The sequence below is a fragment of the Patagioenas fasciata genome, chromosome 4 (genome assembly GCF_037038585.1).
Source record: "Patagioenas fasciata isolate bPatFas1 chromosome 4, bPatFas1.hap1, whole genome shotgun sequence".
Classification (NCBI taxonomy): Eukaryota; Metazoa; Chordata; class Aves; order Columbiformes; family Columbidae; genus Patagioenas; species Patagioenas fasciata.
The window spans coordinates 48,592,807-48,616,285 of NC_092523.1; the positions used below are offsets into that span (position 1 = coordinate 48,592,807).

Sequence of the window (23,479 nt, forward strand, 5' to 3'; positions counted from 1 at the left end):
CAGGATAAAACCAGCAAAGCCAGCTCAGTGCAACCAGTGCAGTGCTGGATGATTGAGCTTTTTTTTAGAGAGTAGTGCAAGGTAAAGGACACATACTCGCTCTTAAGGACTATTGAGTAATCTGGTGGCATCACTTCAATAGGAATGACAACCACATTAAAGAAAAAAACCCAATACTTTAAACAAAATACTCTTTTATTAGAGTATTTTTGATTAAACATACAGAATTTAGATTGTTATTTAAAACCTTTTATCATTCAAAGTTTTTCCCTCTAGAAGGATGGTAAGTCTATCTCAGTGCATATTATATGGAAAGACCATATCTCTCAAGTGTCAAGGCCATGGAACAGAGCAATACTGCACATACTCGGTGTGCAAGCAAAAGTAGGTAACACTGTAATGCAATTAATATACAAAAAAAATGCACCACAAATACATATACAGTCAGCTTTATGGCCAGTGATCTAGAAAGTAGCATCACATTGATCAACAGGCTTAGCGGCACAGGAATGAAAAAGAAAACAGTTCCTGACCAAAAAAAAAAAAAAAAAAAAAGTTGGTAAGAGTTTAAAAGACTTTGTAGAAGTCCTGAGCGTTCCTCCTTCACAAGGGCTGCACAACGCTGCACATCTAGCCACAGGTTTGGAAGATTTTCCAAACTATCCGTTGTGATGGGGACAGGGATGCAGGAATCTCTCTGAAAAAGGTGATGAAACGAATGATTCCACAGCCCTCACACACCTGCATAGGTCACCACTGCAGGCAGCCTGGCAAAGCACTTACGGCTGAAAGACCATCTGCTATAGACCAGCTTCTGTGCTGCGGTCTTGGCAACTGTTTGTTCCTCTACCAGTACAGATAAAATGGATCAATTTTACACACAGGATGACATCAGCAGAGCAGCGTGTGTGGGTAGCGACCTCCCTGCTGCCCCCACCTTCTGGTGTAAGTTCCTTAAGTGTTTCACATAACTACTGTCACTGACTTCAAATATTCCAGCTTTATACTCTGTTTACATCTGTGCACAAATACTACAACAAAGACCTGCAATTCTGTGCCTTTTCATACTGCTCCACTGCTAAGAAAGATGCAAGCAATCGTCAGCTTCTAATTATGCACAGGAAGTTTCCTAGACTTTTCATAAAGAGTTGAACAAAAATATAGTCTAGAATTATGTCTGGTCAAGTTCATCACTGCACATGATACACTCACACCTGGTTAACTGGCACTCATCAACCATCCCATGATGGAATGTCTAACAGCAGATTTCTTTACATGTAAAATTCAGACAATTGAGAGGTATGCAGCAAACTTGTCTTAGCTATGTGAAGCTCCATGTGCAATCTTACATAACACAAGCTACAGTTACAGACATAACATTAAATCTTACTAACTGATAACAACTTAAAACGTCAGTGAAATCAGTTCAGCCAGTGACTTCCAAAGAAGTCATGCCTCAACTGCTTTGTGTGAAGGGGAAAAAAATTCTTAAGTTTAACAAAGTTTTAATCTACATTTGAAAGGCTGATTTATTTTTTATATATATATCTACTATGTATAAAATAAATTATAAAGGGCAGGGAGGAAAGAGCTTTGTATATGCTTCAAATTAACACAGACCAGTAGTTCCATAAATGAACATTTTACCATCTTTGTGGTAAAAAGCTGACACAGAAGTTCAAAACCATACAATACTTATAAATAGAGTTCAAAAGATATTTTTCTAAAAAATTGAATTTAAACATCATTTTCCCTTCCCCTACAATACGATTTAGTTTTGTATGTCATCGCATCAATACATTTACAGTGTATTTTAATGTCACATCCACACAAGAATTGATAAAGCAAGTAAAAGTGCTAGTGGTGTTAAAATTTAGGACTTCTCCCAGTAACTCTCCTCAGCCTTCCCCTGAAATGAAGGCTATCAACATTCACCACCCAGTTTTAGATAAGGGCAAAAGAAAAATTTGCAACTGGTACTCCCCACCTTGCCTTGCTTCTGCTAAAATACAGCAACAATCTATCTGGTAAGTGACAATGGTGGTGCCCAATCATGTACTTCGGTTCAGCTTGTATATAATTTAATCACCATATTAAAAAAGTTACTTTGAAACATGGTATTAACACTTAAAAAAAAAAAAACACAAAAAAACACCACTTTAAATCTTCTTTGAAACCACATTTAAATGTTCTTGTTCCAAATTTAAAGCTTCACATAAACACTGAGCAGAAGGATAACAATTTTAAATCAAGAGAGCACCTAAAAAACATACCATAGGTAAAAATGAAATCAATCATCTCTCCATTTCAGAAAAATGTAGAAACCCTGTCAGCAACAGTAGTACACTCATAACGTACAAGGTGAAAAGGAACATCTAGAATACTCAAGAAGCTTTGCTACACTACTCCTCTTTATTGCCCATTCTCTCCTTTGTATGGATGGCCACTGCATGATAAGATGTCTGTGATAGTTCTCTTCCTTTCACCACTGCTGCCAGCTGAAGTCATCATTGCTGCCAAAGACCAAGAAAAATCCTAGGATCGTGGCAAAGATGACCGTATTCCCCGTAAGAACAAGTGCACATGCGCCCCAGTAAATCTGTGAACAAGGGGAATTTAGTTAGACACATTTTGAACTGAATACTGACAAAAGAAAAGGTAACATCTTAATGTCACACTACAGACAAAGTTCAGCAAGAAGGTGCAAGAAGGTGATATCTCATTATTTGTTGTTAGGCCAAGAAGTCTGGGTTTACCCCCCAAAAAAAAAAAATCACCCAATGCACAGTTAGCCAAGCAGCTCTGCAAGTTTCTTCTGGCTGTGTTCAAAGTGCCAGCTAGCAGGCACAGTTGCTTTTCTGTAACATCCAAGAATAGTAAAGCAAGGCTAGGCAACAGCATCAAACTTATCTGCAGCCCAGCTATACTCGCAAATCATGCTGTAAGACTTCTTTAAACAGACATTTAAGGATGCAGGCCTTCAAAATGCCAGCAGACATCCCAGTATGAAAAAAGGGGGTAAATGTTTTCCAAGGAGAAGTGGATTGCTCAAAGGGTGTGGCACATTCAAATGGACCAGCTTAGGGGCTCTTGCCCAAAGAGATTTTAGGAAGGTGGGCTCCATGTTTTTCACTTAGTAGTACTCTCTGAAATTCACATAAACAAGGTCAGCTTTTAAAGGATTTTAGTGAAAAGCCATATACCAGAAACAATGTAATGACAACTCAGAAGTTTAAAAATAACCAACATCATTTACAACGACTGCAAAAACACATTGTTTATTCATGTTTCTTTAGCCCAACTAGTCCACAAATTGCCTTCAAAGTATTCTATGCACTTTTGTATTTGGTTACTTGCCTGTTAAGTTTTCACACTATTTTCTACCTCGTTTTCTCTTCATTGCTTATATGCTGCTGGGATGTATTCCATGACCACAAGAAACAATTAGCAATCACAACATTCTGCCATGCTTCTGTTTCCAGTAGTTTGTATTGCCAAAAGAACTTTTATTCTGCTTCCATTGCATGCATCTTAAGTATGTATTTTTAAAAGTTGCTTAATGCAAGAGAGTTTAGCCCTCAGTATAAAAACATAAAGAACAAAGTTTTCTATACAAAACAAAAAAAATCACAAATTGAAATATTACTAACCAGTTCTGCTCTCGCAAACACTATTGGTAGCCCAAATGCTGAGACAACAATGCCTGTCGTAAGAAATATTGCTAGCTCCTTGCAGGCATTACTTGTAGCATCTGTGTCATCTACTAATCTTCTTGCTATGCAGTATGGGATAGGAGAAAGGATGTAAAAAAACAGAACAAAGAGTGGCCAGTACTGGCTGAAAAAGAAAGGAGAAGAGAAGTTAAAAGTTAACTTGATTTACTCCCTGTTCTTTGTAAAATCAGTGCCTGGCATTTTCCCCATCTAGCATCCATGAGCCCAGCCAAAGCAAATCCTTTGCTTTGGAACAAGCTGACATTAATCCAACAGACAACATTTGTGAGCAGCTTCAGCTGACCTCAGCAGTGGCAGCAGAGAGCTCCTTAACAGGTTATTCATAAAGCAAGATTTCACTAAGCAAGCCTAAATCTAACACCACCTCACAAGATGAGCTTAACTCTTGAAGTTTAACTTGTCAGTTTTACTCAAGAATTGCAGAGATATCTTTGTAGAGCCCTCACGTTATTTTGCCCACAAGTTTCAGCACACATACATGGAACAGAGTATTCTTCTCAGCCGATACTCAGCTGCCATGGGGCACCAAGACTTTTTTTTTAGTCTGAACATAACTAACAAAAACCTACAAAAAGTACACTATCATATTGGCAACATTTTCTTTTATTGCTAGATTACTCAGACACCCCAATGCAGCTGCACATTGTTTCAATGAACTTTTATTGCATTGTTGGACAGGTGACTGTGTAATGATCTCCCCTCCTAAGGGTTTGTGTCAACAGCCCTGGTTTTGTAACAAAAAAGAGCTGGCATAAGAAAGCTACTCATACATGTAGAAAAACACAATTTGCAACCACTAATAGAAGAGCTATCAACATGATATTTGATATATATTTGACATTAAATAATTTGATTTAAAATACTTTCTGTAAAGTCAGCAGTTGCTTCATAGTTCCTGGAAACAAAGAAAGGAATGAAGGCACTGGAAGGACAGGTAGCAGCTGCAGTTACTCCAGACGCTACATTACCGGGCGTGCTACACAGTCGATGGTCCACCCGAGAGCCACCAACAGCCCAGTCACCACCAAGTAGCCAAAGAAAATGCACACACCTCCCTCCCAATTGATACTTGGTCTCTGCATGAGATGCTACCTGCTTATCAGCCACAGAGGGACAATACTGGAGATATATTAGGAAAATGCTTTCTTTAACAGTTTGCATTCAGGCCTAGTAATTTAGCTTTTGTTGCCTTCAGTTTTATGCTGAATTAATTAACTCCTGGTTGGCCTTTTTTCCCACCCCAATCTTTTGAAACCACACACACACACAAAAAAGCAAAAACCCAAACCCTTCCTACACACAGAGGACTTATCAGTCCATAATTATGAAAGCCAAACTACTCTGAAGTAACAGACATGCAAAAAGGAAGCACAAGAAGAGATTGCACATTACTTGTACTGGGGAAGGGCACATCCAAGCATCAGGAACATCAGTCCGACTGCTCCCCCAAAGGACAGGCTGATCAGGGCTACAAGGAGAACACAAACCGGCAGCAGATGAAGGTACCAACACACCGTGTAAAACACCCACCACAAGCTCCACATAGCGCGGCCAAAGCCCCGCCACAGCGAGAGCCCCCGGGCGGGACGGGCCGCTGACCCCTGGGCGGCAGAGCTCCCCGAGGGGCGACAGGGCGGGCAGTCCCGCGGGACGCTCCGCTTCTCATAGCAACCCCGGCAGAGCGGGGCCCGCCTGGTGCCGCGTCCCCCCGCCCGAGAAGGGCCGCACAGCCCCTTACCCGCCCCCCTCCCTATGAGGGCCTCCACCGGCGGCCGCAGGGCCTCCGCCAGGCGGCGGTGCGCTCGGCGCTGCGCAGACCCACCAGGGGAGCGGGCCGGGCCTCCCCGCCGCCGCCATCAAAGCAACCGCTCCGCCACCGCCCCCCGCGCACCTTTGATGCCGGCCATGGCGCCACCCGCCCCGCGAGCCGCACAGGCAAAGTGCCACGCGCCGAGAAGCGGAACTACCGCACGCCAGAGGCCAGTCCCGGGACACGAGCGCGCATGCGCCGAATTCGTCCCGCCCGCTATACTCGCCGCTCCGGCCACGTGACGCGCGGTACGTGGTGCACACGTGAAGGACCCGCGGCGTCACCTCCGCCCCCTTCCCGGAGCGCGCCGCTCCCACGCTGCCCATTGGCCCTGCTGCCTACTGGGGCGGGGCTTCAGGGCGGCTCCGCAGTGCGGCTCTTCTTCAGGCTCCATTTACTCTGGTAGGCTCAGCCAATGAGAGGCCGTTCCTCAAGAAGAGGGTTGACTCAGCCTAGGGCTGTCATGGCGGCTGTGAGGATGTCCGCGCTTTTCCTGCTCCTCCTCTGTGCTGCTGTGGGCCCCGCGCGGGGCTGGGACCAGCCGGGTGAGACCCGTGGGGCTGGGGTTGCCTTCCTGAGGCCCTCGTGGCTGGAGGAGCCTCGAGCCCCTCAGCTGTCCCTCCGGTCACCGAGGCGGGGGCACGGCCGCGGTCTCTTGGTGCGGAGCGGTTTGCGGTGCTGACGGTGGGCGGCAGACGAGGGAGCGCTCCGGGGCTCGCGCCAGGGACGCGTTTTGGTTTGGGCTGCCTTTCAGTCGGCATGCGCCGCAGCAGTCATCCTGCTGCGTGGTTAGTGGCGGTTATGTGCCCTGGGGGGAACGGCCCAGAGCCCTCTCCAAGGAAACGGGAAACTGCCGCGTTCCCCTCGGCCCGTCTGGTGCTTCTTAAGGCTTGAAGCGCACTCCTGAGGCCTTTGTATTGGCGGTATTTTCCTGCAAGGAGGCCCCTGTGTCTGGACGAACGCTGACCCTTGTACTGACTGTTGCAGGGAGGGTCTTGCTGCGGGAGGTGCAGGCGCTCACTCTCCGCAGAGACCAGTTTACGGCGTCCCGGCGGACACCGGCCGTCCCGCAGCTGCAGTGCACGGGAGGCACTGCAGGGTGTTCCCGCGTCCCTGAGGTGGTTCAGTGTTACAACAAAGGCTGGGATGGCTATGATGTACAGGTAACCGTTTAAAAATTGTTATATTGTTAAACGTGTGATGAAATAATCTTCCCTCTGACTAACTTCTGAAGGAGAAAAGAGTAGAGGGCTGGGTGACAGTTCAGTTTGCTTTTTGTTAGAGGACCTTTAACAAAGCTTAAACTTTTAGGGGTTGGGTTTTCTAGAACCTACTGTAAGTATATCTTTGAACTGTCCCTTAAGGTTCTAATGTAAAAAACACTGTGTAGCAAACCTTAATTGTTTTTAATTGAAATGGTGCCTGAGTTTATAAAATCAAACTTTTGTGAACCCTTGAGGATGGTCTTGCTTTGATATCACTGCGTGGATTTCCCATTTTTAGACTAGAAAGGGCTAAAAATATTTGCATCACTTCAGCTCTACCTTGTAAAAAACAATTCAGACTTACATTACTTTCTCTTGCACGTTAGTATGCCAGTGAATAGTAATGTATTTCTGTTTTGTTAGCTGTTACCTATGCTTCTGCCAATAGACTAACCAGGAATCAAGGCTGAAGATAATTGTTAAAGCTGATACAGTGTTGTAAAAGTGCAGACAAATTTAAATTGGCAGTTGATACTGCTGTCCTGAATAATTATGTTAGAAAATTTTTTTTTTTTTTCTCCAAAACATGTCACTTGTGGTTGGGGTGATACCTGAGTTCAGATACTTCAATGAAACGTGTGACTGAGAAATCTGCAAATATTCAACTGCAGAATCACAATCTGATTGTTAAGTGTTATATGTGAATTCTTAATGATGTCTGTCCCAAATTTTTGATTTCTGTGTGGATATAAATAGAATCAGGTGCACTGGGTTCCAGGTTTCCATGTTATATTTTTATAACTACCATCCAGTTTACATGGGACAGGTGTTTATTAAGTAGCTTTTGCACAGGGTACAGGTTATTTTTAGAAGTATTCATATATGAAAAGGAGGGATACTTGAAAAGAAGGGATACTTGAAAAGAAGGGATACTTCTGCTCAGTGAAGAAACACAAAATCAGCTTTATCTCAGAGTGTATTTGGGGAATCAGACAGGTGTTTTCATCTCTGGAGCAGTAGGTTTTATTTTGTGTTGTGTTTATTTTTTCAGTGGCAGTGCAAAGCAGACTTGGAAAATACCTACCATTTTGGACAAATTGAAGTAAGCTGTGAAGGCTACAATTATCCTGATGATCCCTACATCTTAAGAGGCTCCTGTAGTTTGCTCTTCAGGCTGGAGCTGACTGAGGAAGGTGAAAGGAAAGTGAAGAACTATGGAAGCTTTGGCTCTAGCTATTATCAGTCATGGAAGGATTCTTCAGATTCTGGTGCTGGAGCAATTGTTATAATTGTTCTCCTGGTTCTTGCTTTTGGAGTGTACAAGCTCTTCCTCAGTAACCAGCAGCCTCAGCAGAGTTTTGGTGACAGTGATGGATTCACTAGACCGTTCTGGCAGAGCCAGCAGGCACCACCTCCTCCTGGTTTTAAGTCCAGCTTCACAGGTAGGGCTCAAAGCCATTTGTAGTACTCAAAAGAGCAAGCAGGGTTGTGCTGTTTTGTCTGTGGTGAGTGCAGGTGTGATAGACTTAAAACCAGTGCGATGACAGTTGACTGTGCTGAAGTGGCTGCAGAGCCTGCAGCCAGCTTTGCATCCTGTTCTTTGTTCAAAAGTGAAAATAAGAACTTAGTTTCCCACAGGCTCTCAGGGCAGACTGTGCAGCAAGCTGCCATTTGAACCGTTGAAAAATCCATCTTCCCATGCTCTGCAAGCCTTCCTTTCATACTCTGTGAAAGAGGATGATTGTGACAGGGAAGAATAATTTTCATAAGTGATCTGGAAGAGAGGATAGTCTCACACAGGCAGAAACAAACTTATGCCAAGGAAGCACTTTGAAACTTCACAGAAGAGTCTTTCAGCTGTTGAGCTACCTGACCCCTGATTTCATTCGCAAAGAGTTGCTGGAGTTGAGTATCATGTACCACTTCTCTGTTTAACAGGTCCTTCAGTGTAGTCCCAGTGATTGAAAGATGTGGTTCCCAGAGCAGAGAACAGTGTGAACTACCATAAAAGAGCAGCACCTGAATCTCCTGTGGTGCCTTTCATCTCAAGTTGGAAATTGAATAAGCAGTGACAAGGCTGCTGCTGGGAAAAGATTCTCTTTTTCTTTTCCCAGAAAACTGATGTCTTTTGTCACTTCCTAAGTGGTCATAGTGTGTAAAGGAAATAAACATTACTCATCTGGTGTCTGACCAACACATTTGACTCTCTGAACATGTGAGTTGCTCACAGCACAGGAATTCAAATTACATTCTGACAAATTGTATAATGTGTTTTTTTTTTTTTTTTTTTTTGTGAGATGGAGAAGGGGTTCTATCAAGTAAATAAATAGCAAAGACTAAATTTACTTAGCCAAAAGCTTAAATTTTAGTAATGCTCGTTAATGCTTTTGTACAGGTTTGCTCAAGCCACTTGGCCAACAGAGGGTGTCAATATAATTGTTTTGGATACCCTTGTGCAGGGCATGTGCAGCAGCTTTCAGATGTACTTGCAGCAGAAAATTAAAAGGATTCTGCTTCTGTATTACTAGTAGCTTTGCAAATTGGTTTCCATATTTCACACTTCAGTCTGTCTTATGCTGCGTGTGCATCCATGACATTGTGTGGACATGCCACTTTGTCACTGGTGTTATTACAGTAGTTATTAAGAGCCCCGGTAATGACAGAGGGCTCTGTCATACTCGGTATAGGCAAAACAGAGTGAAGAAATTTTTTTTTTTTTTCTGTGCTGACTGTTCCTTTCCAATTAATTGCACCAATGCATTTTTTCATTGTAGGAGTCTGAAATCTAGCAAGGCTAAGGACTTGAAAATACGTTTTCCTAATCATTACTGAAAACTGAGACACTTAAAATGCACACTGGGAGCTATATAAGGCTTAATTTATGCCATTTTTAATAATAAGTGTTAATGATGTCTCCTTATATTTTGAACAATCGGGAGGAAAACATTTTGAATGTGGGGCCAGCTTGAAAATATTAAGTGTTATGCTACTTCATGCATTTAGTATCTGCCTTAAATTTTGGCAGCAGAGGAAAAGCATATCTCTGTGTATTTCCACATGTTCCAGGAACATGTTAGTCTTCAAAAATCTGGACAGTAATGAAAAGTAATGTTGTTCACTTACTGCTGTTAATATTTAATTTGCCTCATTTTAAATCTCCTTAACATGTACAATGTGTCCTGTGAAACTTGTTTAGCTAGCCTGTCTTCATTAAATTCTACTTTTTCTTGTTAGTGGTTTGACAAGATCCTTAATGTTTACTCTAGATATTTCAACAAAAAATGACTCAGTTTTCTGAGTCAGCATTCAGCCGTGCTGCTTGTGAACAAATGAATTGGTTCATCTCCCTGATTAACATCATTTTTACAGTAAATTAAGTACTTTTTTTTTCTTCCAAATCAGCATGGTTTAATGGGTATATCATCCCAATGAGAGTTTTTCTCCCAATGCATTCAAAATGAAATTCAACATCAAATGCAATGTAGACTTCAACTAGTTATTTAAATTATTTTTTAATCTTCAATGACTTCAAACAATTCATACCAGTTTGAGGACAAACCAGGCCTTGTGTAACTTTTACACACAAAATCTGTGGTCCACTTTAAGTGGGCATGTTTCAGGGAACCCTAATGTTATCTTCAGTTCTTTCCTTTTATGTTTCTTTATGTGTTAAACCTGTGGTTGAACTTATTCTTGCATTGTGTTTTTCTCTAGATCAGAAAATGATTCTGCTTTGGATCTGCATTTTCTCATTTTCTTTCTAAATAGAAGACATTTGGTTCTGAGTCAGAATGCCAGGTTATGCAGGTCACATGTAAAAAATTTACAGTTTTCCTTCCCCCACAACCCACTTGATAGGCTTGCAGTTTCACCAGGCTATTTGTCAAGCTTTGTGACTCATGTGTAATAAAAACTTTGCAATGTGATTGCAGTTAGCATGTCTTTTGATAACAAATACCAGACTAGGATTACCAAAAACAATACAAAATAATGTTAGTCATTAGACTGAGCCACTGTTAACTCAAACTGTGCAGCTGTTCTGAGTGAGATTAGCAGCAGTGTGTTTCAGTGGTTAGTTCACTCTTTGGTCTTATGAACTTGATTTCTGTTGCCGCATCTGTTTCTGGCTTGCTGTGTAACTTAAGTAGATTGTTTGTTATTTCTTTTTCTATTTTTAATCTAAAGTACTTTTTGCTACGTTTTGCAAACATCAGGGCTGTGAAATTGTGTGGAAAGTAATTTTTAACCTAAAACTCTTAACATTAGCATTTGTTTCCATATGATTTTTTGCTTTCTGAACTGTAAAACCTTTCAAGTTAAGCTTGATCAAGAATCTACTGATATCAGGAATTTATTGTCTGATTTTTCATTATCTTTAACAGGGGAGAGTCCTGTTGCAACAGCTAGCTGAGGATTAGGTGCCACTAACTGATATGTTTTCCATTTTCATTTTAAGAAGGCAATGGCTTTGGGACTTATTCCCATCATGCAACCAATTCAGGACCAGGATTTTGGACTGGATTAGGAGCAGGAGGCTTGCTGGGCTACTTGGCTGGCAGTCACAGGTAAAATACGCACACTGACAGATTTTAAACATCATTATGTTGGTGCAAAAGGAGTTGTGGGTTTCGCATTGTTGAAATTAGCCATTTGATATTGGGATACATTCTTAAAAGTGGTTATGTTATACATCACTTTAATGCTATTTTCTCACTTGTTTTTTCTTTTTGCTACTGACTTATTTGTTGTTTATTTTATATTTATTTTAGACTAAATAAAGGAACTAGCTTCCTAACTTAGGCTTCTTTTCTTTTAAAAGTCTTTGATCACCTATGATTTTTTTTCTAGCTGTTTGAAATTATGTGCCTGAAAATGCTGGTGCCAAAAAGTGTAAGATATATAGCTACTTGTAAATTTCAACAGCACAACATTCCATATCTATAGAAGCAAGTAATTCAAATCAGTGAGTCAAAGGTCATGATATGTTAGTCTTACTGATACAACCTTTTCTAAAGAGTTAACAGAACAGAAGGATGTTTTGTTTTGTCTTACATGGCTGGGATGTAGGTGTTGCCAAAATGTATTTGAGCTTCAGATGTCAAATCTACTTTCTTGTCTGAGAGAGTCTAAGGTCAGAATTTTGGAGGCAAAAAGTTCCTCATTTGCTATTGTTAGAATTGCTTATCCTGAAGAACGAGGTTTAACTTCCTTTTGGAAGTCTACAGACATTATTATGACAACACTGGATCTCCTTTCCCTCAGCATGTTAATTACATTAAATAGGGAGATTTCCAGTTTTGAAACAACTGCCTGCTTACAGTTTTCCCTCAGAGACGCACTCCTCTTGTTGTTTGGCATGGTAATTCCTTAGTTTTTCATAATGGCACTAATGAAGCCTTCCTTCTACTCTTTCTCATTAGAGCACAGTCATGTTCTCCATATTATGGTATGTGGACAGATCCCACAGCTGCACCTCCAATGAGTGGGCAGTCAAGCAATTCAACACAAGGCAGCAGTTCAGGAACAAGAACTGCTTCTGGTAAGGCAAAAGAGCAAGTGTTCTTTATTTTACTACTTGGTACAGGTGGGCATGTAACAATGTCCCTTATTTCTATTTCCTATGGAAGCAGGAGAGCATTGTGGGGCATGAAACTCCCCAGAGACCTACAGTGGGCATGGTACCACCAGTACTGGATTTGTCTCCATCTACAAAGTGCATTAGTTTAAGGCTTTCCCCTTTGGTGTGCCCTACACATGCTCTTCTCTAGCTAAAGTGTACAAACATGATTTCTTTGTATGGAGCAGGTTGCCTAATCTGCAAGAATAGAATATTTTTTCAGGCCAGTCAGCTCAACAGTTGTTTGCTGTTCTACTTTATGTGAATAGGTTTAAGTCACCTCATATACTATCTTTAATCTTTTTAGAACTGGGGAGAGCCCAGTGGAAAGGATGTGGTAGAACTGACACTTTTTTTTTTCATTTGCAGGCTTTGGGGGCACAAAACGAAGATGAAATCCGTGATGTTACTATATATGAGTGATTGAACTAAACCTTCTTGTGTGTTAGCACTTTGGGTTTTTTTAGTAGTATGCTTCAGAAGTGGATATGAGAAGAGGTGTGAAGGACTAGGCAAAGAATTCTTCTCTTTCCCCAGGGAAATGTAGACTCTTACTCTTGTTTAGGGTGTTACAGGTGCTAGAACATCCACTATTTTACAACAGAAGCTTCTCATAAGATCCAAAATAAACTCATCCGAGTTAAGAAGGACGAGGTTACAGTGCCTGTATGGCTGTCTATGCTTGAGGGATTATGGCAATGGTAGCCTTGCCAGATTTTCAAAGCAAGTAGCTTACTCATGTTCTGGGTTCAGTTCCATTTAATCCAGAATTTCTGAGCTTTTGTTCTCTTTTTTTTTTTTTTTTTTTCTTGGTGGTCCAGCATCTAAAAGGCCTCGTGTGGAATGCACCTGATATTTAAGGGGGGGGTGTTCATCAAAGCTACTTTTTTTGTCTTTGTAAAATTCATGTGAACGTTACTGTAAGTGCAATCGGCTACTCAGATGGATGCTGGGGTTTTTCCTTAGTGGAAAAGAACAAAACAAGAGAGAGACTAACATTAATATAATGTTTGTATCTGTGCTATGTGACTATTGGAGGCAAAATTTGCAGATCTGGGGACGCTTTATGTTTTAGGATTTATACAAGTGGCTGTGCAAACCTGGGGGATTTTGTGTATAAATTATGAAAAATAAAACAACCTGAAATGAGACAAGGTAATCCTTCTCTAATTGGATTTTTTCCTGGAAGACTGAAGTCATTTAAATTCAGGTGGCTATGGACACTTTGCCCTCATAGGGTCTCCATACTTTTATTTTAATGGTAGATGTTAGGAATGCTCTGAAAACTTATGATGTGAATGGTCTGTCCTGCTAGATGACCCGTCCAGGACACAGTAAACCAAAGGTGCTCATTGCAAAAGGGAAGGGGGCATTCTTAATCCAATGCTGGTAGTATCTCTAGAATGTAGCAGGCCCTGGAACTAAGCAGAAAAGGAAATTTTTAATTTTAAATGGAATGGGGTGTCAATTTGGGATTGATACCTAATGGGATGTCAACTTTCCCAAATGTACTTTTTAAAAACAAAATATTGTCAAAGAGTGGGGAGCAGAGAGGCCTTGCTTTGTTTTGTGGTGATATTTTTGGGGCTCTGAGAAGTGTCACATAGTTCTTGTGTGATTTGCTGTGACTTGCGAGAGGCATTGTTGAAAAAACAGAAATGTCTCAGGATTGTCGGGGAGGAGAGAGGGGGAAAGTGAAAAATCGGCTGGTTAACAACCAGGTTTTATCCAGAGGCCGTCCTAATACAGCTTAGAGGTGTGTGGATGTGCACAGCTTTTCCATGGTGTAAACAAGAAGTCAACAGAACCTACCAAAAAAAGTGTAGAACTTGTGCTGAAAATGTGAAAATCTTGATAAAATTGGTAGCTTGAGGATAAAGTAGTTGTTTGCTTCTCAGAACCACTTGAGGATTGGAGGGGGAAACACCTTTATTAATAGCCTGCTTGATCAACCTAGAAAGCAGAGAAATGACAAAGACTGTAACTGTTGGCCTGTTAGGAAGTCTTACCTTTTATGAGGAAAAGTATGTGATAAATCTTATATTTTTGACCCAACATAGCAAAATCATGTATTTTAAATGTGGAGTTTTTACTTATTTCGAAGTGTATTCAAGTTGAAACTTGTCAGAATCAATACTTTCTTTGCCAGCTAATTACATAACAATGAAACTGGATTTTTGCTAACTGGGTGGTTCAAAGCTGAACTTTGCTCTCAAATTATAATGTGTTAAGAAATGTTTTGAACAATGTTTTAACTTGTATTTATCATTTATCATGATGAATTACCATAGTTTTGGAATCTCTTTGTAGGATATTTTTTCCCCTTCCCTTTGATAAAATAAAGAAATAAATGAATAACGAGTGTTTTTGTCTTTAAAGCACCATCTTGAGGCCTGCAGAGATGGCACTCTGTTTTTCAAGTTTGGCAATGTCTCATCATCAACTTCCAAGGTGGTGTAATAACAGCTGTTACCCCTAGATGCAGGGCTGGTAAGCTGTGTATTTTGTTTCAACAAAATAAAATGGTACTGGGAATAGTGTTATTTCCTGTATTGGATTTTCAGTAACAAAATACTGAACCATGTAAGGAATTGAAGGATTCCTTGTAGCTTGGAGTTTCACATCTGAGTCTGCAGAACAGCTATATTATGGTGGTGAGTTCCTGGTTTTACAAGGTCATTAGCTGAACCTTTCAAAAGAAGTTAAAATTGCTGCTGCTGTTCCTGGTTGTGGATACACCAAAACTCAACCCCGTGACAGCAGCTGACAAATGTGCTGCTTATAAAGCGTCACTGCTGAACAGAGACATGGCCCACAGATGAGGCAGTTCAACTTCTTGGCAGTGTAATGCAGGGATAGACTGAGGCCTGCAAATTCCAGTATCAAAGTTTCCTTGATCTTTGATGGGAAGGCTCCTGGAGGAAAATAACTTGTGGAGAGCAGCTTAGAGGTCATACTTGAGAGACCTTGAGCTTCCTTCCTGAACATCTGATCTGGAAGATCTGAGTCTTCCTTTTTGCTCCTGGACAGGGTTTTGGCAGCATCTTCACAGCAACTTCATAGTTGCAAGGCATATGTAAATGTTTAAACCGTTAAATGCTGTTGTAGGGTAATTGCAATTCTACTTGGCACCACGGACTAGTTCTGCTTATACTCCGACATGGCTTACACCCTCACACAAAGCTAAAGCTCATTACAGGAACGAATCTCCTGTTTTTACAGCTGACTTCCCCTGAAGCATGTGATGAAAGAATAAAAGATGAATAGAGATAAGTCTTTCTCTATGCCAGTCTGTCTTGTGACTCAACTCTCAGGTCAGATCTTGGCTGGCTCTACAGACTGTCATGCTATGAATCTTGCTTTTTTCTCTGGGTGCAAGGTGTGTGTTAGACTTACTAGCCAGGTGAGATGGTATGTTTTGTTTTGATGTTTGGCATTGTGGGTTTTTTTAATATATATTTTTTTTGTATCATCACTGCTTTATATCACTATGTTCCAAAAGGGAAATTAAGCCAGGCAGCACCATTTCCAGTACTAGGAGTTGTTGCACAGAAAAATTGCCAGAATAAAGTAGCAAGCGATGCCTGCCTGCACAGTCATCTAAAAGCTGCAAATGCAGTATTTGTACGCAGACTGTCCACTTAGCATCAACTGCAAGTGTTATATTTCTCCCTCTTTAGTAAAGCAAATTGATGTTAGTTTTTAATATTTTCAGAGTACCTATCAACCAGTAATTCTGGTACAGAAACAGCCCAGCTGCCTCCAAACTAAACTATATGAGCAAAGCCACCACCAAAAAAAAAAAATCCTTCCCAAACCCCTCTCCTGGAGATTCAGTCTGTACCAACAAACAGTACTATTCTCTCATTTTGTGTACTGAAATTTATTGTCAGGTCCCTTGTTCTCCTTCCCTACCTATTGGGGCTGTTCAGGGTTAAGTGCTGTCTGGAAGGGGCTCCAAATCCCTTCAGCATATTCTGCTGAAATGTTCTTCTGCAGCTGATTCTCTTGCTTTCCCAATACTGTGTCCAGCTACAGTAGTTTTAGCTTTCAGACTTTTCCCTTTCTATTGCAGCTGTGTTTTGCCACTGCTAATGAAAATAATCAGCAGACTCCTTTTGTGGCCTGTATTTCTTATCTCCCACTGTCTTACAGTTCTCTCTGTTCTTGCTGAGTGTCAATGTTTTTTTCAGTAAGGAAATGACAAGCACTTGCAAAAAGTACATTGAGCTAGGAATGGCTGGAGTAGATTGAGATGAAGTCAAGGGAGCAAACTGTCAGGCTGCAAATTGACCTCTTTGGGCTGGATGTCTGTGAAAATAACTTTTTTCAATCTTCTGCCCAAGAAGAATTTTTGTCAAGGGTGCAGTATTTGCAGCTGGGGACTGGAGCAGACTGGTGAAATGGCAGCATGGAGAAGACCTGAAAACATCCTCTCCGTCCTACCTTAGCAATGACTAAGACTTGTGTAAGCAGGAAGCTGGCCTAGCATGTGCTCATTTAGCCGCTCTGCAGGCATGCCATTGCAAATCCTGCAGGTAGATGTATGTTTACAGTTATCAGCTGCTTCTGAAAATGCCACAAGGCTAGTGCCAAGCACAAGAAAGGGGACTTGGTTCTGCACCTGTGTTTCTTTCCCACTGCAGTGTGTCTTGGAATGAGCTGAGAAGGCCAGAAATGGAAAGAGCAGTGAGCAAGCATGATAAAGGGTAGCAAGTTTACACATGCACTAGCAAAGCCAGGCTTGCAGGTGGAGCCTTTGCCCTGCGATGTCTTTTGTTTGCTGTTCTTGCACAGCAGCAGGAAATACTAGGCAGCTTTCAGTTGTATCAGCCTTTTTTACTGGGCTTGAAAGTTTCATCCTGCATCCCTAAAGAAGTCCTAAGGGCAATTATCAGTGATACACAGTGACACCTTTTGCTCTGAGGACTGTCTCAGCCCAATTCAGTCTTGAAACTGTCCACTGTGAAGCTGTATGGAGAAAAATCGCTGTCAGCTTAAAGACCAGGTTCTCTTGAATTATCACACAGGGAATTTTTGCTCATTTACTGGATTTGCCTTGACTTCCCTTGCCCTTGGGTTCCTGGTCCCTGCTAGTCATCTTCTGTAGGCCTCCTGTGTCCTTGTTATCAGTATGTGGGTATTTATTGAGGCAGCACTGGAATTTCCAGCAATCTTCTGCTGCTGATGAGTAATGGGAGTTATGAATCCCCCAGTCAACTCCTGTAGTCATTTTCCTGTCATTTAGCAACTGCAAATGCATCACATCTGCTTAAATGAGCAGAAGACAATTATGGGTGAGGGGAAAAAGAAAAAATGAAAAAGCATAATGAAAGTAGATAAAATGTTGGAGGTGAAGCAACTTTGCAGAGCTGACCTTCATCCTGGGAATACTTCGTTGACATTGTTTTCCCAGGAGGAGGAGTACTTTATTGTTGCTGTGGATTTGAATAATACCACCAGTGTTTCTGCACCACTCCAGCAAGAGTGGGAGACTTAGAACTCTAACAGGCTTGACATTCAATAAAGTCAGACCTGTTTGAGGCTCTCTGTGGTTTGATACACAGCTTCCAAAGAATTGGTAGCAGGAACGAGTGAAGTTACTTCAGTGCAGAAGCTCATGTGGTTGTAAGCTTAGACAGAAACAAACTGACCTGTGCTGTTTCTGAAATTGAGGTCAAAATCAAAATAGGCTGAAACATCTCAAAAAGTTGTTTATGTCTTTGCCTTTGGGTCAAGGAGATGCTATTCAACACAAATTGTCATCTGCTGCTGACACCTGCTGTCAGCAGTGAAGTGCTGTTTTTCTTATGTAGGCAAATCCCATGTCTTCATTGTGACTATAAGAAAGCCAGCCAACCTGGGTCACAAGGCAGTGGGACTGGACTCTTGGCAAGCTTGGTAGGTTAATTCTACATGCTCTCCTTCATAACAGGTGAAAGGATTTATTTCCTTTTTAACAAGAAGCTGGGGATTAGGCTGTAACTAAGTGAATGTGTATAAAACTGAAACAGCACAAACATAAGCAATGAGAGGAAGACCACATTTGAATCAAGTAATCCAGTTGTACCCAAGATATTAATACATTCCCTTTGAATCAGTTGATCCAGCTGCTAAAGAGAAATTAGGGTTTGGACAGATACTTTTACATTGCAAAGCTGCTTTGGGCATAATGGAGAAACAGAAATTTCTGCAGCAGCTGAGGGAGAAACACAACACAAACCACCTCCAACAGCAATAGCCTGGGGAGAGCAAGGAGTCCCAGACAGGAGCCAGTGAGTGTTTCTAGCCTGATTGTGCTACTGAGGCATCTGTTCCTCTCCAGTCTTTGTTTGCTCATGCACCTGAGAGGCCTCATGAAGCAATGAGTGCTACCACTTAGCCTCAGCTTGGCAGACCTCCAAGCCAAGAGGCTCTGGGTGCAGGAACGTTGTATTTGACCTTTGGACAGCATGGCAGGAGAGGCCCAGAAGGACAGCTGAGCTGCAGGAATGTTTCATGCCCCGGAATGACGAAGGAAGGGTAAGAAATGGTCAGCAACAGAGACCTTTGAAAATAGATGTGGGATTCTCTGGTGATGCCAGCTGACATACTGGAGGGTGTTCTTGTGCTCCGTGGTTGCAGCACACTAAAGGAGCTGCATCCCCCAGCCTGCATGTGGCTTCTGAAGACAGTGCATGCATTCAGCTGCTGCGTCCAGCTGTTCCTCTCTTCCCAAATCTATGGCCTAACTACACATTTTCACAATCTTGCCAGCTAAGACACACATGCACCTCAAAATACAAGCCCTCTGGTTTATGAAACTCCTTACTGCAGCATGTTTAAAAGGCCACAAACAAACACGAGATGGAAAGGATTAGGCAATTTTTCACAAAGTCAGCACATTAGTGATTGAGCCATTGTGTGATTTCTGGGTCAAAAATCACCAGATCTTTAATTCCAGAAGCAGAAGGGGTTAATGGTGCCCATCGGTCAGGATACTGGGGTAGGCAAAGCTTTCCTTGGGGGCAGAATGACAGCTCCTACATTCTTACCTATGAGGACCAGTCACCTGGCACAGCCTCCTAGTACAGAAAGGTAACGCTAGCTGAAAAGCACTTTTCCCAATACAGTGTACTCCAATTCTGCAAACAGCGTACCTGTAATTGCACTAGTGCTTTTGCTGGTGCAGGTGGAAGGAGAGAAGATCATGGGTATTTTGTATTCCTGTCCCAATAGATGTTCTTGGCAGAACATTTAAATGTAGACCAAACTTCATAATAAAGTTACAATAGTTGTCACCCCCTTATTCAGCATTGCTGTTAGACCAATTATTTGAACACACAGTTGGCCTTATTGCATTCAAACCTTTGTGCCTTCACACTTTGCAGACAAGACTGCTAAACAAGTTAATTTTTCAAAGATCTGGACGAAGGCATTATTACCTGTCTCCTTGGAAAGTTTGTGCACAAGACATTAATGTCAAGATTTAGATGATGAAATAAAATCCACATTATTCCATCTCAATGAGTGGCTTGATTTCCCACTGAAATCAGGAGAAAAAGTAGAGTCAACATTTTTACTGAACAAAAAGCCAATTATTAAATACTTCATTTGCTTTTCAAGAGATGGAGCTGTAGTCTGTGCTACGTTGCAGTGGCCACATAATGTCTAGATCTACAGAACATAGATCTTAAGATCTCATAGATCTTGACAAATAAAATGTCACTACACTAGTTCACATTTCCACCCAAGACAGGCATGTTGTAGGAGCCTCTTTTAGCCATAGCAGTCTGCTTTTATAAGCCTGGTGAGAACTGTAGGGAGGAGAAATATCTTTTATTAGCATGAAACAGAGCTTGTATTTTGCTTTTTTCTCACTATTTTTCTTCAATAAGCTTTTCCAGTGTACTTTTTCCCAAACAATTTGCCTTGCTACGGAAGGTCACCGAGTTGAAATGACAACTGCATCTATCCCAGAGGAGGTGTCGGAGCGGGCTGGCTGGCAAGGGGAGAGTTAACAGGACTGGCATGATTTTCCTATTCTGCAGTAGTGGCTGAGAGCCCCAGTCCAGACCGGGAGAAGAAACCGATGGTGACGGGCACTATATCCCCCCAGCAAAACACAATCCCAGTACTGCTGGGTCCCCAGACAAAAGGCTGGGGACAGGGATTGCCCTGCGGGGATGGGTGGGATGCGGTTTTTCCGGTTCCTTTCTCACTTTGTGGGCAGAGTTTTGTTAGTCGGACATGAGCTGCGGAGATACTCTGCGCAACCCCATGTTCTTTCTAAAGAAAAGCATGAACAGGGAGACATTGACAACTGGGGTTTGAGACTGGACTGACCTTCTAGGTCAATCGACAAAGTGAGGGCTGTTATTGAGAACTATCATTTTGGGTTGTTTTGTTTTTTCCCCGGTGAAAAAAAAAAACAAAAGAAAATTTAAAACAAACAAACATAGAAAAGATGTTTTCTCGGGTCAGAGCACTGAATTTTCAATATTTAAAAAAAAAAATTTAGGACTTGCTCAAATCTGGGCATTAGCTAGTATTGTACTGGTGCGGCTGCATCAGTGAAAACTGTTGAAACTATGCTACAACCCCACGATTTGCCCTGGGACCAGAAAGGCGCAAACACCGTTGGGGGCTTTGTCCAGCCGGTAAATGGGTGTCCTGCCCTGTGCGGCTTTCCCAGGACTGAAAGCTTCAGCATCACCAGGAGTTTAGCATTTGAAAAAGCCTGTAAAACTCCAGGGAAGCATGCAGAAAGCATGCTTGGGAAAATGCTCATGCACTTCCCTGATTCCCAGGGATTATTTCAGGCTGGTGAAACAATATTTCTGTTGACTGAACAATTACTGGAGGCGAAGTGGAAAGGACACGTAGTTTGTGTGTTTGTTTAGGCTATGTTTTAAATTTTTTTTCCCCACTGTACTTGCACTGGTGCAAATAGCAGAGGCTGGAGAGCTGGGCTGGAGTGAACAGTGACTTGAAGTGATAGAGAGAGATTGCATCTTCATGTCTTCTGGAAAAAAACCTGTGCACTGAAGCAGGTGGCAAACACAATTTCACTGCATCTCTACTTCTAATGCTGGATGTGTTTCAGTTTTACCACATGATTTAGGGCACCCTCCTCTCACTACTGTCCAATCTCTGACCCCTTTTGTCTGGTACTGGAAAGGTACAGCTCTTCCAGAGAGTCCAGCTGGGGTTTAAATACTGCCTGGTTATCAGAGGGTGAGCTTGTGCTTGCAGAAGGTGCGAGAACAGGCAGTGGGTCCTGTGCTGGGAAAGATACAGCAAAACCTCAGTGAAGGAGAGAATGGAGGAAGAACGTGCTTAATTAAAGACGGGCTGAACATCCCAAATGTGTTCGGCTGAGTGACACTTGCAAGCCAGCGGGCATAGGAAGCCTGGTGAGAAGCAGGAGTGGGAGGATTGTGGGTTAAACCCAGAGGTGTTTAGGAAAGTTAGGCAGAATTTCTGAACCTGAGGTGAATAAACCAGACTCTTCCCAGCAGGAGAGTTATTGAAAGCAGATGTGCAGTGCGGAGTTTGTCTTGCTGGGAATGAAGGGGAAACCAAGGAACAGGATTGTGGTCAGAACAGCTGAGCCCCTCTGCACAACTTCATGTTCTTACTAAAGACGGCCTTCCTCCCCCTCTATTCTTCCTCTTACGCAGTATTTGCCCATTACATCCCCTCTCCTCCCCGCATAATCCCTGTCGCTGTCCATTAGCCAGTGGCAAAGAGCAGGGGGCTGTTGCTTAAGAAACTATTGCTCATTCAGAGAACACTGGGCACACAGTTCCCTACCCTACCATCACCCAAGACAAAAGATGTACCACTCCAAATCCAGTCACACCAGTGCAAACTGCTCCCTTGTGAGAAAGGCTTTTAAGAAAAGTTTTACCTATTGCAGCTGTACCTCTGTTTAGGCTGTGGCACTGTAACTCCAAGTACAGCACAACCCTCCCCTCCAAACAGTTACTCAGGCAACTTTATTTGTCTGGTTTGGAAGCCAGGAATGGCTGCAGAGGATTAGGTGCTACATGCCTAGCCCTGACATGCGGCTGCACGGTTTCCAGATGCAAACTTGAGAGGAGGTTTTCCACAGCATTTGGTACCTACCGGCTCTCCCACAGCCTGAAATCATTTGGAAACCCAGCCACGTAAGTGGGAGCTGCATAAAGTCTGATGGCACAAAATGAACAGGACTTGTCAGGGTGCATTACGCCAGGTTCGTGCTTTGAGTCAGACAGCTATGGTGGGTTAGGGCTGGCAGTGGCAGCCTGAATGCTGGATTTATTGCTCAGTAAAATCACAGCCACAGCAGTTGGTAACAGGCATGTGTTAGGAGCCAAAAGTTATTTTGAAAAGGTGATGTAAAAATAGGTAGAAATCTTAAGCCTGATTACTTGTAGAGAAATGCCCTACAAATAGAAAAATTACTTCCAGTAAGTACTTATTCAAAGCATCTTTGCCTTATTTGAGCTTGATACGTTGTACTATATGAAATTATGTCTTCAATGAATTTTGCCCTTTCACAGTATCAATCACTATCCAAGAAGGTAGCAAAACCATAACAAATGCAGTTTATTCTGTGCACTTTTCTGAAAGAGCTAAGATTGAGTAGCTAGGTCTGGATAACCACCTAGAAACTGGTATTCCCACAAACTGACCCTGCATTACTTTCATTTTTAGGCAGAAGAGCTAACATGGCATTTGAACTGAGGCTGCAAGGTAGAATAAGCTAGTGCTACTGACCAAAGAGGAGCTTTTCAGAAAGGCAGTTTTAACATGTGTTGTTTTACTGATCCTGTTCACCACACAGATGCAGAAACCTTCATGCTAGGAGGAGGGAGGAGGTGTCACAGTGGAATGGCTATGATTCTGAAAATTTTACTATCTGAAAAAAAAAAAGCTCGATTCCTCCTGTCACTATGAGACTCACATCTTCTGAAAGTTGTAGAAAGAGCTTTCTAGAACGGATTAAAGCCAGAATTTCTGAAATGCAAGTGATGCTGCTATGGCTTGAAATTTTGGCCCATCTGACCTTCAAACACAAGATGTGTTATCAGTAGGAAATGACGCAAAACAGAACAAAAGGAGACGTTTTTAAGCCAGCCAGCAA

General features: G+C 42.1%; 2 protein-coding genes across 4 annotated transcripts; one reads left to right on the plus strand and one right to left on the minus strand.

The window, feature by feature from the left end:
* Window positions 1-177: 177 nt before the first annotated feature.
* On the minus strand, window positions 178-5,885 carry LEPROTL1 (leptin receptor overlapping transcript like 1). Of its 2 annotated transcripts, XM_065837770.2 has the most exons (4): window positions 5,626-5,790; window positions 5,127-5,202; window positions 3,651-3,837; window positions 178-2,599 (listed from the first exon to the last, which is right to left on the minus strand). In XM_065837770.2, exons 1-4 carry the CDS (start codon window positions 5,639-5,641, stop codon window positions 2,483-2,485), a joined length of 396 nt encoding a protein of 131 aa, XP_065693842.1. In that variant the 5' UTR covers window positions 5,642-5,790; the 3' UTR covers window positions 178-2,482. The 2 variants fall into 2 exon arrangements, with proteins under 2 accessions (XP_065693842.1, XP_071663910.1); XM_071807809.1 differs by lacking the exon at window positions 3,651-3,837 and having other exon boundaries at window positions 5,626-5,885.
* Window positions 5,886-5,942: 57 nt separating this feature from the next.
* Window positions 5,943-14,724, plus strand: SARAF (store-operated calcium entry associated regulatory factor). Of its 2 annotated transcripts, none has more exons than XM_071807805.1 (6): window positions 5,943-6,089; window positions 6,532-6,707; window positions 7,801-8,191; window positions 11,209-11,314; window positions 12,170-12,288; window positions 12,736-14,724. In XM_071807805.1, exons 1-6 carry the CDS (start codon window positions 5,960-5,962, stop codon window positions 12,759-12,761), a joined length of 948 nt encoding a protein of 315 aa, XP_071663906.1. In that variant the 5' UTR covers window positions 5,943-5,959; the 3' UTR covers window positions 12,762-14,724. The 2 variants fall into 2 exon arrangements, with proteins under 2 accessions (XP_071663906.1, XP_065693653.1); XM_065837581.2 differs by having other exon boundaries at window positions 5,945-6,089; window positions 11,206-11,314.
* The last annotated feature ends 8,755 nt before the right edge of the window (window positions 14,725-23,479 follow it).

Coding starts and splice junctions, on each gene's coding strand:
- LEPROTL1 (XM_071807809.1), bottom strand. CDS start 5,870: ATGGGCAGCGTGGGAGCGGCGCGCTCCGGGAAGGGGGCGGAGGTGACG. Junction 5,203..5,625: donor CGCCATGGCCGGCATCAAAG/GTGCGCGGGGGG, acceptor TTCTCCTTGTAG/CCCTGATCAGCCTGTCCTTT. Junction 2,600..5,126: donor TGTGCCCTTCCCCAGTACAA/GTAATGTGCAAT, acceptor CCTTGTTCACAG/ATTTACTGGGGCGCATGTGC.
- SARAF (XM_065837581.2), top strand. CDS start 5,960: ATGAGAGGCCGTTCCTCAAGAAGAGGGTTGACTCAGCCTAGGGCTGTC. Junction 6,090..6,531: donor GCGGGGCTGGGACCAGCCGG/GTGAGACCCGTG, acceptor TGACTGTTGCAG/GGAGGGTCTTGCTGCGGGAG. Junction 11,315..12,169: donor TACTTGGCTGGCAGTCACAG/GTAAAATACGCA, acceptor CTTTCTCATTAG/AGCACAGTCATGTTCTCCAT.